We start from the raw sequence: 13927 nt of genomic DNA, 5'->3' as shown, positions 1-13927 counted from the left end.
CAGTATAATTCAGCACAGAACGTTAATAGCCACAAGGTGCAAATATCCATTAGAAAATCTGGCTATGTACAGGAAGGGGTCAGCTATAGCAGTCCCTACTCAGTACACTACAGAGAGAAGTGGATGCATGGATCACTTTCTCTCCACACCAATACACAGTTGCAAGATATAATCTGTTTCCCAGCACTTCAGTGACAAAAGGAATTTGTTGTGTAGTGTCACAGCTGGGTACAGCAGCATTTCTGGGCAGGGTGTGGGGAGACCCAGGTGTCCTCAGGGACCTCTTACTACACCTTACATCTTGCTCTGGCCCCAGTTTGGCATAGCACTTAAGTAACATGCTTAAGACCATTCCTACTCCACTGGAAGCTTTTGCTGAAGTTCCATCGGATTCATGTGTATGTTTAAAACTATATATGTGGCTTAAATGCTTTGCTGGGTCCTCTAGAAATGTGCTTCCACTCCTTCCCAACACAGATCCTCCTAACTGAACCTCCAGATGACTCATTTTAGTCGTAACTAATGGATGCCTTTATTTAAAAAAATAAATAAATAAAAATAAAATTGAAAAAAAAAAAACCTATCTGGTTTATCTATGTGTTGGTTTCACTTATATGACAACCACCTCCTGTTCAACGGTCAAGAATAAGGCTTGGTCCTAAAAGTAACATGAATAATGATGCCATTCAAAAAACTCACACTATTTAAAGTCAGAGGCAACCAGGAATTTGAAAACTAAATTCTTCAGGTCCATTACACTGTCAGAAGACAGGACACTGGGCTGGATGGACTTTCGGTTTGACCCAGTATGGCCATTTCTATAAACTTTAAAAATGACATGACCGAACTAACAGACATAGAAATATACAGTTGTTTTTGTAATGTTTTCATGAGGTTTTCTCTGTTTCTAAGATAGTATTTGAATGCATGTATACATTTTATGTTGGGTATGTAATATTTCTGGGATTCAATTTTCACAGAATAAAATTTTAGGGGCACTTTTTTCTTACCTGTACCTTAAAAAAAAATCACCCTTGAAATAACTATTTGGTTATTAGTGTCAGATTCTCGCCCTTAACCTTCTATCATCACACCATACATTCAGAGCCTGCTACATTGCATTTTAGATTGTTCAACTGCAAGGAATATGTCATGATGATGAGGTCAACTGCTATAACGTGAAGGGAATATTGATTTCCATTTATTTCAGGTACTTAAATGACTTCCATTATCTGAGTGCCTCCATAACTTTAATCTACTTATCTTCACAACACCCCTGTGAGCTAGAGGAGTATTATCATCTCCAGTTTACAGAAGGGGAGCTGAGATACGGACACTGAGGCTCCTAGGTCACAAAGGAAGTCTGTGGCAGAGCAGGGTATTGAATGTTGGTCTCCCAAGACCAAGGTTAATGCCCTAACTAATGGAACGTCCTTCTCCCCTATCCCAACCCCTGCCTCCACACACACACCACTTGGTGTATACTAGTAACTTACGTCAGTATACCCACATTACTCAGGGGGGTGGAAAAATCTTCCCCCGTCAGCAACACAGTTATAGCCAGGGCCAGCTCTAGGCACCAGCAAAACAAGCTGGTGTTTGGGACAGCACATTTTTAGGAGCGGCATGGCCAGCGCCAGAATGCCGCCCCTAAAAATGTGCCCTGGCCGCCCTAGCTCACCTCCACTGCTGCTGCCACGGCACGCAAAACAGCTCATTTGCGCGCCGCTATTCGCCCTCCCTCCCAGGCTCTCAAGCCTGGGATGGAGGGGGAGCAGCGGCGTGCGAATCAGCTGTTTCGCACGCCGCGGCGGCTCGGGGTCTCCCCCTCCCTCCCAGGCTCTCAAACCTGGGAGGGAGGGGGAGATCCCGAGCGGCCGTTTCACGTGCCGCTGCTCCCCCTCCCTCCCAGGCTTGGGCGCCTGGGAGGGAGCGGGAGAAGCGGCGCCCGCGCCACGGCCACTCGGAGTCTCCCCCTCCCTCCCAGGCTCTCAAACCTGGGAGGGGGGGAGACCCTGAGTGGCCGCAGCGCGGGCGCCGCTTCTCCCCCTCCCTCCCTCCCTCCTAGGCTTGAGAGCCTGGGGGGGAGGAGGCAGGGCTGAGGATTTGGGGAAGGGGTGGAGTTGAGGCGGGGCCGGGGATGGGGTAATTAAAGAACCGGGGTGGGGGCAGCCAAAATTGTTTTTGCTTTGGGCGGCAAAAACCCTAGAGCCAGCCCTGGTTATAGCAACCGAACCCCTAGTGTAGACAGCGCTATGTTGATGGGAGGGCTTCTCCTGTTAATATAGCTACCGCCTCTTTGTGGGCTAAGCCCACCCAGCAGCATATGCAGTGTCTTCACTGAACTGCTACAGTAGCACAGCTGCATCAGTGAAGCTGTGCTGCGATAGCATTAGTATAAAAGGGTAGACAAGCCCTCTCTCTCTCTCATCTTTAAGGGATGCTAACATGTTCAGGATGATTACAGTAGCTTAGCCAGTTATTCTATAAAACCATCCTCCCTGAAAGCTATTTTTCAAATGGTTCTTTTCATATTAAAAGGTGGTGCTTTCTGAAGGTAAAAAGATTAAGCATATAAACACATTTTAAGTGCCTTTCGGTAACAGTGTGGCCCTTGAGGCTCTCTCCGTCATTAGCTGGCCACCAGGAGTAGCAGGCTTACTTGCTTTGCAACTGTTTATTTCTGAGTTTCAGAATTCTTGAATCAAATACAAAACAAAATAATCAACTAATGGGAAGTTGAATTTTTCTGAACCTCAAAAAGACTGAAAAACAATCAAACAAAATGTTCTCCTGGAAATGATTTCAATGTTCGCTTTTTTTAATCAATATTGTAAGCTGGCAATTGGCTTTTGTGTAAATGGCACTTCTAGTTCCAAAACACTACAGAGAATAGTCTCACCTCAATATACGTATATAGTTCCCATTATCACCAAAAGGAATTACACTCACATATTGACAGGAGAATAGGCCCCTATGGAGGCATTAGTAATACAAAGTCATATGAATCTTCCATTTCTCATTTTTTGTAATAGCAGCATCACACACCTAGAGCACACCAATGGGCCATACGGTGTTGGTGTTCTCTTTTCCTTGGTGTTCTTATGTTCCTAGCTTTTGGTAAGGAGTAAGCTAAGGAGCAAGGGTCTGTTTTTTACTTCTGCAAACTTTAAGGGTATGTCTACACTGCAATTAAAAACCCATGGCTGGCCCAGGACAGCTGACTTGGGCTTGTGGGACTCGGGCTAAGAGTCTGTTTAATGGCCACGTAGACGGCCAGGCTCAGGCTGGAACCCAGACTCTAGGATCTTGTGTGGTGGCAGGGTCCAGTGCTTGGGTGGCAGCCTGAGCCAGAACATCTACACCACAATTAAACAGGTGTGCAGCCCGAGCCCTGAAAGCCCGTCAGCCGGCATGGGTCAGCCGCGGGTGTCTAATTGTGGTGTAGACATAACCTTTATCCTTGAAACTGTGAGGATAAGACAGTAAAGTTGTGAATGTTTTCTCTTTGGCCATGATTCAACAAACTGCTTGGACAACTACTGAATTTTAAACATCTCTTAAAGCCCATCATCACTTACTTAACTTTAAGCATGTACTTCTTCACTGGGACTTAAAGACATATTTGATTTTAAGCATGTGCTGAAATATTTTACTGAACAGGGATGGACCTAAGCATGTACTTCAGTGCTTTGCTGAACTGGGACCAATTTGCCAACTCAAATAAATCCTTATGGCCTGGAGACTTTTTAGAGCCTTGAGCCCTGTTCTGGTGCCACGGAAATAGGTGGCAAAATTCCCACCAAATTCAAGGGGGGATAGGATTGAGCCCCTCAAGCAGGAATTTCCACATCTGGTTTTGGAGACATCATGGCTTAGTAACAACAGTTGAGGAACAAACAGCAAAATTAGGAGTTAAATTTAAGTTTTGAAGTCCCACACCTGTAGCTCGCTAACTGATCATGAAATGTGAAAAGGAAGAGGAGGAGGTGCAACAAGAAAGGACTCCTTAAACGTGAGGCTCCTTACTCTTTAACCAATGTTTATTAGTTAGTGAAAACTCTCTCTGTAAGAAAAACATGTATGTCCATTTGCCGACCAAATAGGACATGGAAGAACAAAATGCATGATATTTGCAGGCATATAAAATTAAATGAACCATTTGGTTCTCATGTCTACAAACAGGCCATCCATTTCTATTAACTGAGCGTCACCGAATTCTGTCCTGATTTATCCTTAATTCCCCTTATTCCATATTTAGTAGTTGCTATCCACATTCCTTCTCTTCGCCTCATTTGCCTTCCCCTTCATTTCTCATTTTTCAGCCTTGTTCCCTTCCCCCGCCTTTTCTTTCAGCTTTGTGTCTTAAGAAATTTCTTCTAATTTCCGTTCAAATTTCACTTCTTGTGAAACATTAGAACAAACACAGTACATTATGTCACTTTCTCTATCCCATGGTGAAGAGCATGCCAAAAACACTATCAGAAAGCTGTGGTCTTCATTTAACTAACCTAATTAAAAACCTTTCTTCACAGTTCACACAGTTTTGCAATAGAATACGAATATCATTATTTACAAAATTGTTTTCCAACACTTACAGCCTCTTTAGTGAATCCAGATGAGAAAAACTTCCAGCTGGGATCTTAGACAACTTATTGTTATGCAGAAATCTGAGGAACAGAAGATATGCCTTAATAATTGACAGAGTCCTTTACAGAATTAGATATTAATATATTACAAAGAACATGGCTCTGCATTGTATGTTTTAAAATCTGACAAAAAACCCTTGCATAATATTAACAAATTAGTAAAGTTGTCGTTTATAAAAGCTAAGGCTAAGTCGGGGGGAAGGGGTTTATTATTTAACCACATCTTACTAATAAATATTGATTATATTTCTTTCAGATGACAAAAGCAATATCTGAGTCATTTATGACTAATGGCCTTTGTTTTCCCGCAAGAATAGGGGGAAATTCAAACTTTGTAATTAAATACTTCCTGTATAAATTCTTCCCGTGGTTTCAACTGGATAACTCATGCTTCAGTTTTGGTTCTAAGACATTGTGTAGACTTACTGTTCACAGTAAAACAACCATAATGTTTCCCCATTCAGAGGTGGTTATGTGTCAGCTCTAGGTAAGTGATGTAGCACATCTTTAGCATTTCTATTTAAGGCCTTCTCTACACGGAGGATTTCTCCGGATTAGTGCCATCACTAAGCGATGTAGCCACTCCAGTGTAAACTCCTGACAAAGCAACTATTTGAACTGGCTGCATTTAGCTCTGCTTGAAAGTAGCATAATCACCACTAGAGGAAATTGTGACATTTTGGCTATGTCTATATTACACGCCACTGTCAGTGGTATGTAGGGAATGTGTAGCCACAGAGACAAGCAGGCTGTGTCCACACTGTGGTGTATAGCTGCACATGAAAGGCTTGGGCAGGGGGAAGGCAGGGAGTGGCGGGGGTAAAGCTTCAGCAGCTCTCCCTATAAAAGCTTTTCCATCCCTGATAGAGAGTTTCCCTGCAGTGGGGAAGGCTTCAGTAGTGGGGAGCTGCTGCACTCTTTCCCTTTGGTGGGGAAGGGCTGTAGCGGTAGGGAGATGGCAGAGCCTTTCCACATTGCTGGAGGCTTTTCCTCTGATGGAGTCTTTCTCCAATTCCTCCCCACTACTGGAGTCTTTTCCTGCAGTGGGGAAAGGCTCTAGCAGCTGGGAGGCAGTGGGACACTACATGGCTAAAAGTAGCAGTGTAGACAGGAGAGCATGGCTTGGGTGAGCAGAGAGCCATGTAGGTTACACTCTTTAGGCCATGTCTATATTCTACTCACCTAAGTCCCACCTCACTGTCATCACTGCGACTTAAACTCATGCTAAGGGAGCTACCGGACGACATACTTTACAAGTCACCAACAGAAAAGTGCACTGTAGACATAGCCTTTGCCTGTTCACACTATGGGTTTGCAGCTTTGAGAGGGGTCTGGCAACTGATGGCTGTAACTGAGGTAAATTCCTAGAGCAGATAAGGCCTTAAATGAGTCACATTTAAAGGTATCATACCAAAAGATTCTGCTACAAAATCCTTCTGGAGTTTTGATTGAAATAATGTCTTTGTTATGTTACTTGAAAGAAATCTAAACTCACTTTCAGAGAGATCTAAAGTCAATTCACTGAAAATGACAACTTGGGATTGTTTACAGCCATGCAATTCAAACTTGAAATAGTTCTTCTTGGCTGGAGGGTTTGTGAAGGAAATCTGCATTACAATATCTTGCTCTCTTACTAGGGTGACTATTACAGAATTTCCTCTACTTTTCAGCACTTCTGTAGATAAAAGGGCACAGAATTTATTTAGGTCAGTCAGATTTTGAATGATGAAGACAAATCAAGAACTCAGAACTAATGAAAAGTTTGCCCAACCAGCACTTACAATCTTTCTAATTTTGGGAGGTCTCTGAAAGTTTCTGGCTTGACTGTTTCTATTTGATTGAAGTGAATATACCTGTGGAAAGACCATAAATATAGTTATTTCATCTTTTCTGGACATTGTGAAGCAATTGGATAGAAAGAAAATCAATGGCATTGGCTGAAAATACTGAAAGCACCCAACAAACCGACAGAACACAATCTCTGTAAACAGGAAATCCATGTATTTTTAACAATCCTTTTCCCTGCTGATCACAGTGCCAGTTTAAGAACCCACTGATACAGAAGAGGTGAAGCTGATGTCTACCAGCAGGTAGTGGCCCTGAGCCATCACTGTCTGTAACTGAGCAGAAGAACGCCTGCTGAACTTATTATACTGCTTAATGAAACTCATTTAATTTAATGTTTGCTTGCATAATAATTTGGGCTAAACATCAGAAAAAGGATGTGTAACAAGTGGCCAAACACAGTAACATTCGCATTAAGGACAAAGAATCAGTGAAAAGAGAGTTCTTACTTTGTACAGTAACTGAAGTTCTTCAAGATGTGTGGACCCTATGTATACTCTACTGTGAGTGCATGTGAGCTCCATGAGCCTGAAACTGGAAGAGCATTGCTAGCAGTGTCTGTAAGTCTGCTCCTGCACCCTTTTCCTCCTCGTGCTCCGAGCTAAAGGCCTAAGGGCAGTGTGGACCACCTATCTCCAGTTCCTTCCCTACCATGAATCATATGTTAGGATCTGAAGCAGGGCAGGTAGTGGAATACAGATAGGGACCATGCATCTCAAAGAACTCATGTTGCTGTACAAGGTAAGTAACTTCTCTCTTCTTCGAGTGCTAGTCCCTATGTGTATTCCATTGTGGGTGATTGCCAAGCAGTGCTTATTGAGGAGAAGGTTTTGAGGACCTCTGTGATACTTCTGAAAGGAGTACGACTGTACTGAGAGACATCATCCTCAGAAGCATCCACTAAGGCACAATGTCTTGATAAGACATTCACTGAACCCCACGTAGCTGCTTTACAGATTTAAACAATAGGAATGTCTTGAAAGAAGGCTACAGAGGTGGTCTGGGCTCCAGTAGAGTGACCTCTCAGACCTCGTGGTGCAGGGGTGTTTGTCAACTTCTAACACAGCAGAATCCACCCGGAAGGTCTTTGTGAGGAGACTGTTTCCACTCTCATCCATTCTGTGAATGATATAAGCAGTGCAGGTGATTTTCTAAATGGTCTTGTTCTTTGTAGGTAGAACGCCCCAGCTCGATGGATGTCTGTGGAGTGAGGCCACCTGTTTTCACTAGCAGTATGTGGTTTTTGGAAGAATGGCGGTAGGTGGATTCTCCAATTTAGATGGAAATCCAAGATCAGTTTAGGTGTAAATTTAGGATGTAGCCTCAGGGCATTCTTATCCTTGTGAAAGACTGTATATGGCAGATCTGCCCTAAGGGCTCTCAGTTCACCACCCTTATAGCTAAGGTGAAGGCAATTAGAAAGGTGACTTTCATGGATATAAGGGATAAGGACCAAGAAGCCAAGGGTTCAAATGGAGGTCTTGTCAGTGCTAAGAGGACAAAATTCAGGTCTCACATCGGAGTGCACCTACTCACAAGAGGAAAGGTTCTAACCAGGCCTTTCAAAAAAGTACTGTTACAGGATGGATGAAGATAGAGTAGTTATCAGAACATAAGTACGGCCATACTGGGTCAGACCAAAAGTCCATCTAGCCCAGTATCCTGTCTTCCAACAGTGGCCAATGCCAGGTTCCAAGGCCAATTCCCAGAGGGAATGAACAGAACTGGTAATCCTCAAGTGAGCCATCCCCTGTTAGTGACAGGCGCTGATAGCTACCAAATGAACCTGTAGTGAACTAAGTGAGACACTGTTGGTATTTAAGGAGAGAAGATATTCTAAAAAAGTCAGCATGTCAGAGTCTTCTGGGGTTATCTGATAACTGATAAATATTTCCACTTGGCTATGTACTATTTTCTAGTGGACTCTTTTGTACTATTGTTAAATGTGACCTGAACTACTCCAAGCATGCATTTTCTAAGTTTGATACCGTGGGTGCAGAAGCAGACTTAAAGGCACTGCTAGCAATACTAAATAGGGAAATACTGATGACTTGCTCCAGGTAAGCTGCTACTACTCATAGCATGAAGGGTACCTACAAGTATACTGTTGCAAAGCCAAAGGAGAGTACCCTATATTGGTAGTGGTGCCTGTCCATGAAGAACCTCAGGAACCTTCTGTGTGAGGGGTGGAAGTCTATGTGGAGTAGGCATCCTTCATCTCAAAAGCTGAGAACCAGTTGTCTCTGTTCAGTGACAAAATTATTGATGCCAGTGTGACCATCCTAAACCTCAGCTATCAGATAAAGACACGGAGTTGTCTGAGGTCTAAGATAGCTCTCCATCCTCCCTTTCTTTTTTGATGAGAAATTTTCAGTAAAATGTTGCAAAGGACCTGCTCTATGGCTGAAGAAGGAGGAAGTTCACCTCTTCAATTACCATCCTCTCCTGAGAGTGGTCCCTCAAGAGGGACAGGGAAGGGTTTTTTTGGAGGGGGAAGGAAGAGGAATACTATAGTACAGCTGGAGTGTATGATGTACGATGCGTTCCAAAGAGGATGGAGTTCGGCTGTTCTCAGTGGTGGCAGATGACAGAACAAGGAGTAATGGTCTCAAGTTGCAGTGGGGGAGGTCTAGGTTGGCTATTAGGACAATCTATTTCACTAGGTGGGTGGTGAAGCACTGGAATGGGTTACCTAGGGAGGTGGTGGAATCTCCACCCCTAGAGATTTTTAAGACCCGGCTTGACAAAGCCCTGGCTGGGATGATTTAGTTGGGGTTGGTCCTGCTTTGAGCAGGGGGTTGGACTAGATGACCTCCTGAGGTCTCTTCCGACCCTAATCTTCTATGATTCTACGTCAACAATCCAGCTGTTATCACCCACAAAGTTTGGGCAAAGTGGGCCAGTCGAGTCCCAAATTGGGTCTTGGGGCTCATGATTGATGAATGCGGCATTTGGACTGGTTTGCAGCTCTTGAAAGTACCATCAAAAATATTTCTTAGTGGGAGGTTGAGGTTAGAAGAAGGGGAAGCATTGTGTGTGCCCTGCTCCAGTTTTTGTCGCCTCCATGGGGGTTCATATGCCCTTTGGTGGTAAAAGGGTTGAGGCACTGACTGAGGCTTGTATGACTGAGGTCTGTGGTACTTCCTCCTTGGTGCTAGAATGCAGATCCTCAGTTATCAGAGAGTTGCCCTTGAATTCCCCAGTCAGTGTACAGATTCATCTCTTTTCTTCCTGAACATGTTGTTCCCTTCAAAAGACACATCCTCCACTGTAGATTATACTTCCCTGGAGAATCCTGAGGAATGAAGACAGGATGCTCAATGCATGACAATAGCCATTGCCCTCGAAGCAACAGCTGTTTCTGCTGCATCAACAGAGGCTTGGAGGGATGATCTGGTGGTCAATTTACCCTCCTCAATCGGAGCCAGGAATGTGATCTGCTAAGTTCTAATGTGAACTTAGAGCAATTTAAAAAAATTGTATTTTGAGGTTAATGCTTGGCAATTGGCTATATGAAAAGGCTGACTGAAGTGAAAACTTTCCTGCCCAATAGGTCTAGATGTTTAGCATCCTTACCTAACACAGTGGATCTTGTAAAATAAAAATTCTGCTATCTTGGCTGGCATGTAGTATTTCTTTTCAGTCCTCGTAGAGGCACAAATGGCTGGTGTATGCCAGATGACCTTAGCAAGCTCCATTAATTAAAGGGCAGCATAAACCTCCTAGGCCTTTCACTATGTAGAATGTCCAAGGACTTGTGAGGAATGTCTTGTACCTCCTTCAGAGAAATCTGGAGAGTATCAGCAACCTTCCTTAATAGGTCCTGGAACTGCCTGTAATCATCAAGCAGAGAAGATGAGGTTGGTGCAACCACCTCATCTGGGGATAATGATGTTGTTGTCAAGGCTGGCAATATTGTTGGATCTGATTCTTCCTCCTCATCCTTGGGCATTTGAGGAACCCTGGGTTCCTCTCCAAGAAGTAAGGGATGTTGTGCTCCCAAAGGGAACATAGAGACTTGGAGTATTGTGTGTATGGATCTCATGGTCCCCGGTAAGAGGGATCAAACGTTGGCTGAGTGCCAAGATCTACCTGACTTCCCTGAAGAGAGGAGCCTTCAGGGTTTTCACATTGGTTCATTCTCTTGCTACAGCTGCCTTTACCATTTGCTAAACACAGGCAAACACCTGGTGATGTTTCTTCCATCAGCTCTGAATAATACAAAGACCTCTAATTTCATCTTATGATTATAAAAACAAGTTTAAGGAAAGAATACTAAAATTCAAACTTTACAATTGGACTTTCTGTACCAGATTTTTGGTCTCCTAGTTTACTCTGCTATTTTTAAATCATACTTTAATAGGAAAAATCCACAATCCACAGTTGTCATGGCAGCCTTTTTCAGGTTTCTGTTTGACTCTATTTAAATCTCTTTAGCAATACACAGTTCCGCTTTCACTGGCAATAACCAACGTACAGGGCTCCAAGCAGTGGAAAATTTCCAGAGAGGAGGTTGCAGTAGCACTTGGTAGCCACTGCATCCCAAAAAGTGGGTGGCACTGGCTGTTGCCCTAAACAGAGTGGTGGGAAGCAAGGGGTGGGGGGCGGGGAAGGTTGAAGGTGGCATAGGCAGAGCTCAGCCTTTTTTTCATCTGCTCTGTTACTCCATGTGGAGTTTTTGCAACTCAGGCAGTGCAGACCGAAAACAGAAACCAGAGCACCTGTGGATTTTGCAAACTCTCTGCGCCCTCAAAAAACAAAAAAAACAACAACAAAAAAAACGTATTTCCACCAAAGATTTCTGGAGGTTTGATTTTAGAAATATGGACACCTTATGGCTACAGCGCCCCCAACAGACACTATAACTGCCTTTCTCCCAGGTAAATCCTATACTAGGGTGGTGCTGGAAACAGTGCCTGCCCTCCCGCAAGGGTAAATCCTCCACAGCGAGCCTGGTTCGGGTGCAATGCAATTTGCATCTTTACTCCAGCAGGGTCCCTAGTCCCTTAACTGAACAGAAGCTCTCCTAATGTGTTTTAATACAGCTAAATGTAAATGTATACAGCTGGGAATATAGGCCACACTTACAGAATGGAGGACTCTCTCCTGGGAAGTAGTGACTCTGAAAAAAAAGATATGGGATCTTGGTGGATAGTCAACTGAACATGAGCTCCCAAGTTGATTCTGTGGCCAAAAGAGTGAATGAGATCCTGAGATGCATAAACAGGGGAATGTTGAGTAGGAGTAGAGTAGTTATTTTACCCCTATATTTGGCATTGGTGTGACCACTGCTGGAGTACTGTGTTCAATTCTGGTGCCCACAATTCAAGAAGTATGGTGATAAATTGGAGAGGATATGGAGAAGAGCCATATGAATGATTACAGATTTAGAAAATACGCTTTATAGTGTTAGACTCTGAGCTCAATCTATTTAGCTTAACAGAGATGGTACGGGGTGACTTGATTATAGTCTGTAAGTATTTACATGGAGAACAAATATTTGATAATGTGCTCTTCGGTCTAGCAGAGAATGGTATAACATGATTCGGTGACTGGAAGTTGAAGCTAGACAAATTCAGACAGGAAATAAGGTGTCAGTTTTTAACAGTGACAGTAATGAACCATTGAAACAATTGATCATGGGTAGTGGTGGATTCTCCATCATTGACCATTTTCAAATCAAGACTGGAGGTTGTTTTCTAAAAGATCTTCTCTAGGAATTATATCTCTGGCCTGTGTTATACAGGAAGTCAGACTAGATCACAATAGTCCGTTCTTGCCTTGGAAACTATGAATAATTTACATAGACATACACAATCACAGGTTGCATATTTTTAACATTTGCCCTATACCATGTCAAGAAACTGTCCACATAAGTAAATGTATTTGAAGTTCTCAGACTGGGTCATCGCAAATCAAAATGGTCCAGCTGACATTGTTACACATTTCTGGCACCTGCAATCATGTTTCTGAGTTACTGTAAGATGCTCTAAGGCAGGAAGAGTTATCTTTTACCCTCAGAAAAGTTATTCAATACATCAAAAGCAAACTGCCCTTCTTCTAAACCAACACTCTGACCTGATGACATGCTTTCTTTGGTGGTTGAACAAATAAGAGCTCGTGCACTTGATCTCCTCAACAATGATAAACTGTGCTACTCCAGAAAGAAAACCTAGCCAGAAAAGATATATATTCCCAAGCCATTATACATAGCTGCATGCAAAAGGTGAAACAAATTATTCTTAAGTACATTTTGTTTACAGTAGAAAATAAATGCTTTTTGAACTTTTAGGTGCTTTTTTTATTCATTAACAGAGGAAAATGGGTTAAGTCCCAGTACATCAGGTTCTGAATCAAGAGCATACTCTGCCTGTGGTAGATTTTGAGTTCTGCTGCATATTATTGTTTGGCTGGAGCCCACTATGAATCCCACCTGTAAATCCTGCTCCATGAAACTTTTGATTGCCACCTGGGGATTTCTACCTCTCAGAGAACTAGACACAGCTTTGATCACAGCTGCCAGTGCACTAACATTGTTTTCTCTAAGCCTGTAACTACCATTTTATGTTATAATTCATTTCTGGACTTCAGCCACATAGAGCTTCAAGGAGAACTGTCAGCCACTAATAGGCTAGCTTACAGAAATTGAAGGAGAAAACAGAATTATTTTTCCCACTAAGTAAGTGTGCAGCTGTTTAAAATCATTGGCTTCTAAGCAAGTTGCATACATCATAGACAAACAGAAAACTTGCAGGAGTGTGGAAATACCAGCGTTAAGGTTTAAAGGACAAACAGACTTTTAAAATTGTGTTTCTGGAGGCAAAATATAGGAAAATTTAGGGACACATCAAATCAGTTGCGGGGGCTGAAGGTGGAATTCAGAACACACATGCACACTCTGCACAGGTCTTAAATTCCATATTCCAAAATATACTTGTGCAAACGTCCAGTATACTCCTCTACAAATTTAAACCTGCTGCTACTATTATGCTTATCGGTCATATTTATTATAGTAGTGCTTAGGGGCAAGCCAAGAATGGAGCCCCATTCTGTTAGGCACCACACAAACATATAATGAGAGAGAGTCCCTGCCCTGAAGAGCTTGTACCCTATATAGGAAAGACAGGCAAAGGGAAGGGAAAGGGAAAGAACAAAAGCAGAGTGAACAGTGCAATGGATGCAAATGTCATACTAGAGGTATGAGTATGTCCCTCTTGTTTTATTCTTGGAATCCTTTCAGGGGGGTTATGTTAGGAGGAGATTTAGCTACATGGAAATACAAAGGAAAGAAGGGGGAAGGAGGAGTTAGAGAGAGGAAGGAATGAGCAGTAGAGGGTTGGAGCAAACAGACAATCAGCACAGGGGAGAGAACGTCCACAGCAACAACTGTAGAAAGCACTGTGATGACATCATTTGTGTCCATCGGTCCCTGC

General features: G+C 43.1%; 1 protein-coding gene across 1 annotated transcript in view; it reads right to left on the bottom strand.

Annotated features, from left to right (window-relative positions):
* The window catches only part of PXDNL (peroxidasin like), a 307717-nt gene that overhangs the window by 118252 nt on the left and 175538 nt on the right, over window positions 1-13927 (bottom strand). Inside the window, exons 5-6 of the mRNA XM_054016741.1 lie at window positions 6431-6502; window positions 4599-4670 (exon numbers count right to left, since the gene is read on the bottom strand). Coding sequence (XP_053872716.1) covers window positions 4599-4670; window positions 6431-6502 — 144 coding nt within the window. The remainder of the gene's footprint in view (window positions 1-4598; window positions 4671-6430; window positions 6503-13927) is intronic.

Source organism: Malaclemys terrapin, chromosome 2 (assembly GCF_027887155.1).
Source record: "Malaclemys terrapin pileata isolate rMalTer1 chromosome 2, rMalTer1.hap1, whole genome shotgun sequence".
NCBI lineage: Eukaryota > Metazoa > Chordata > Testudines > Emydidae > Malaclemys > Malaclemys terrapin.
The sequence above is the reverse complement of the archived record's forward strand: the minus strand, read 5'-3'. Positions and strand labels throughout refer to the sequence as shown.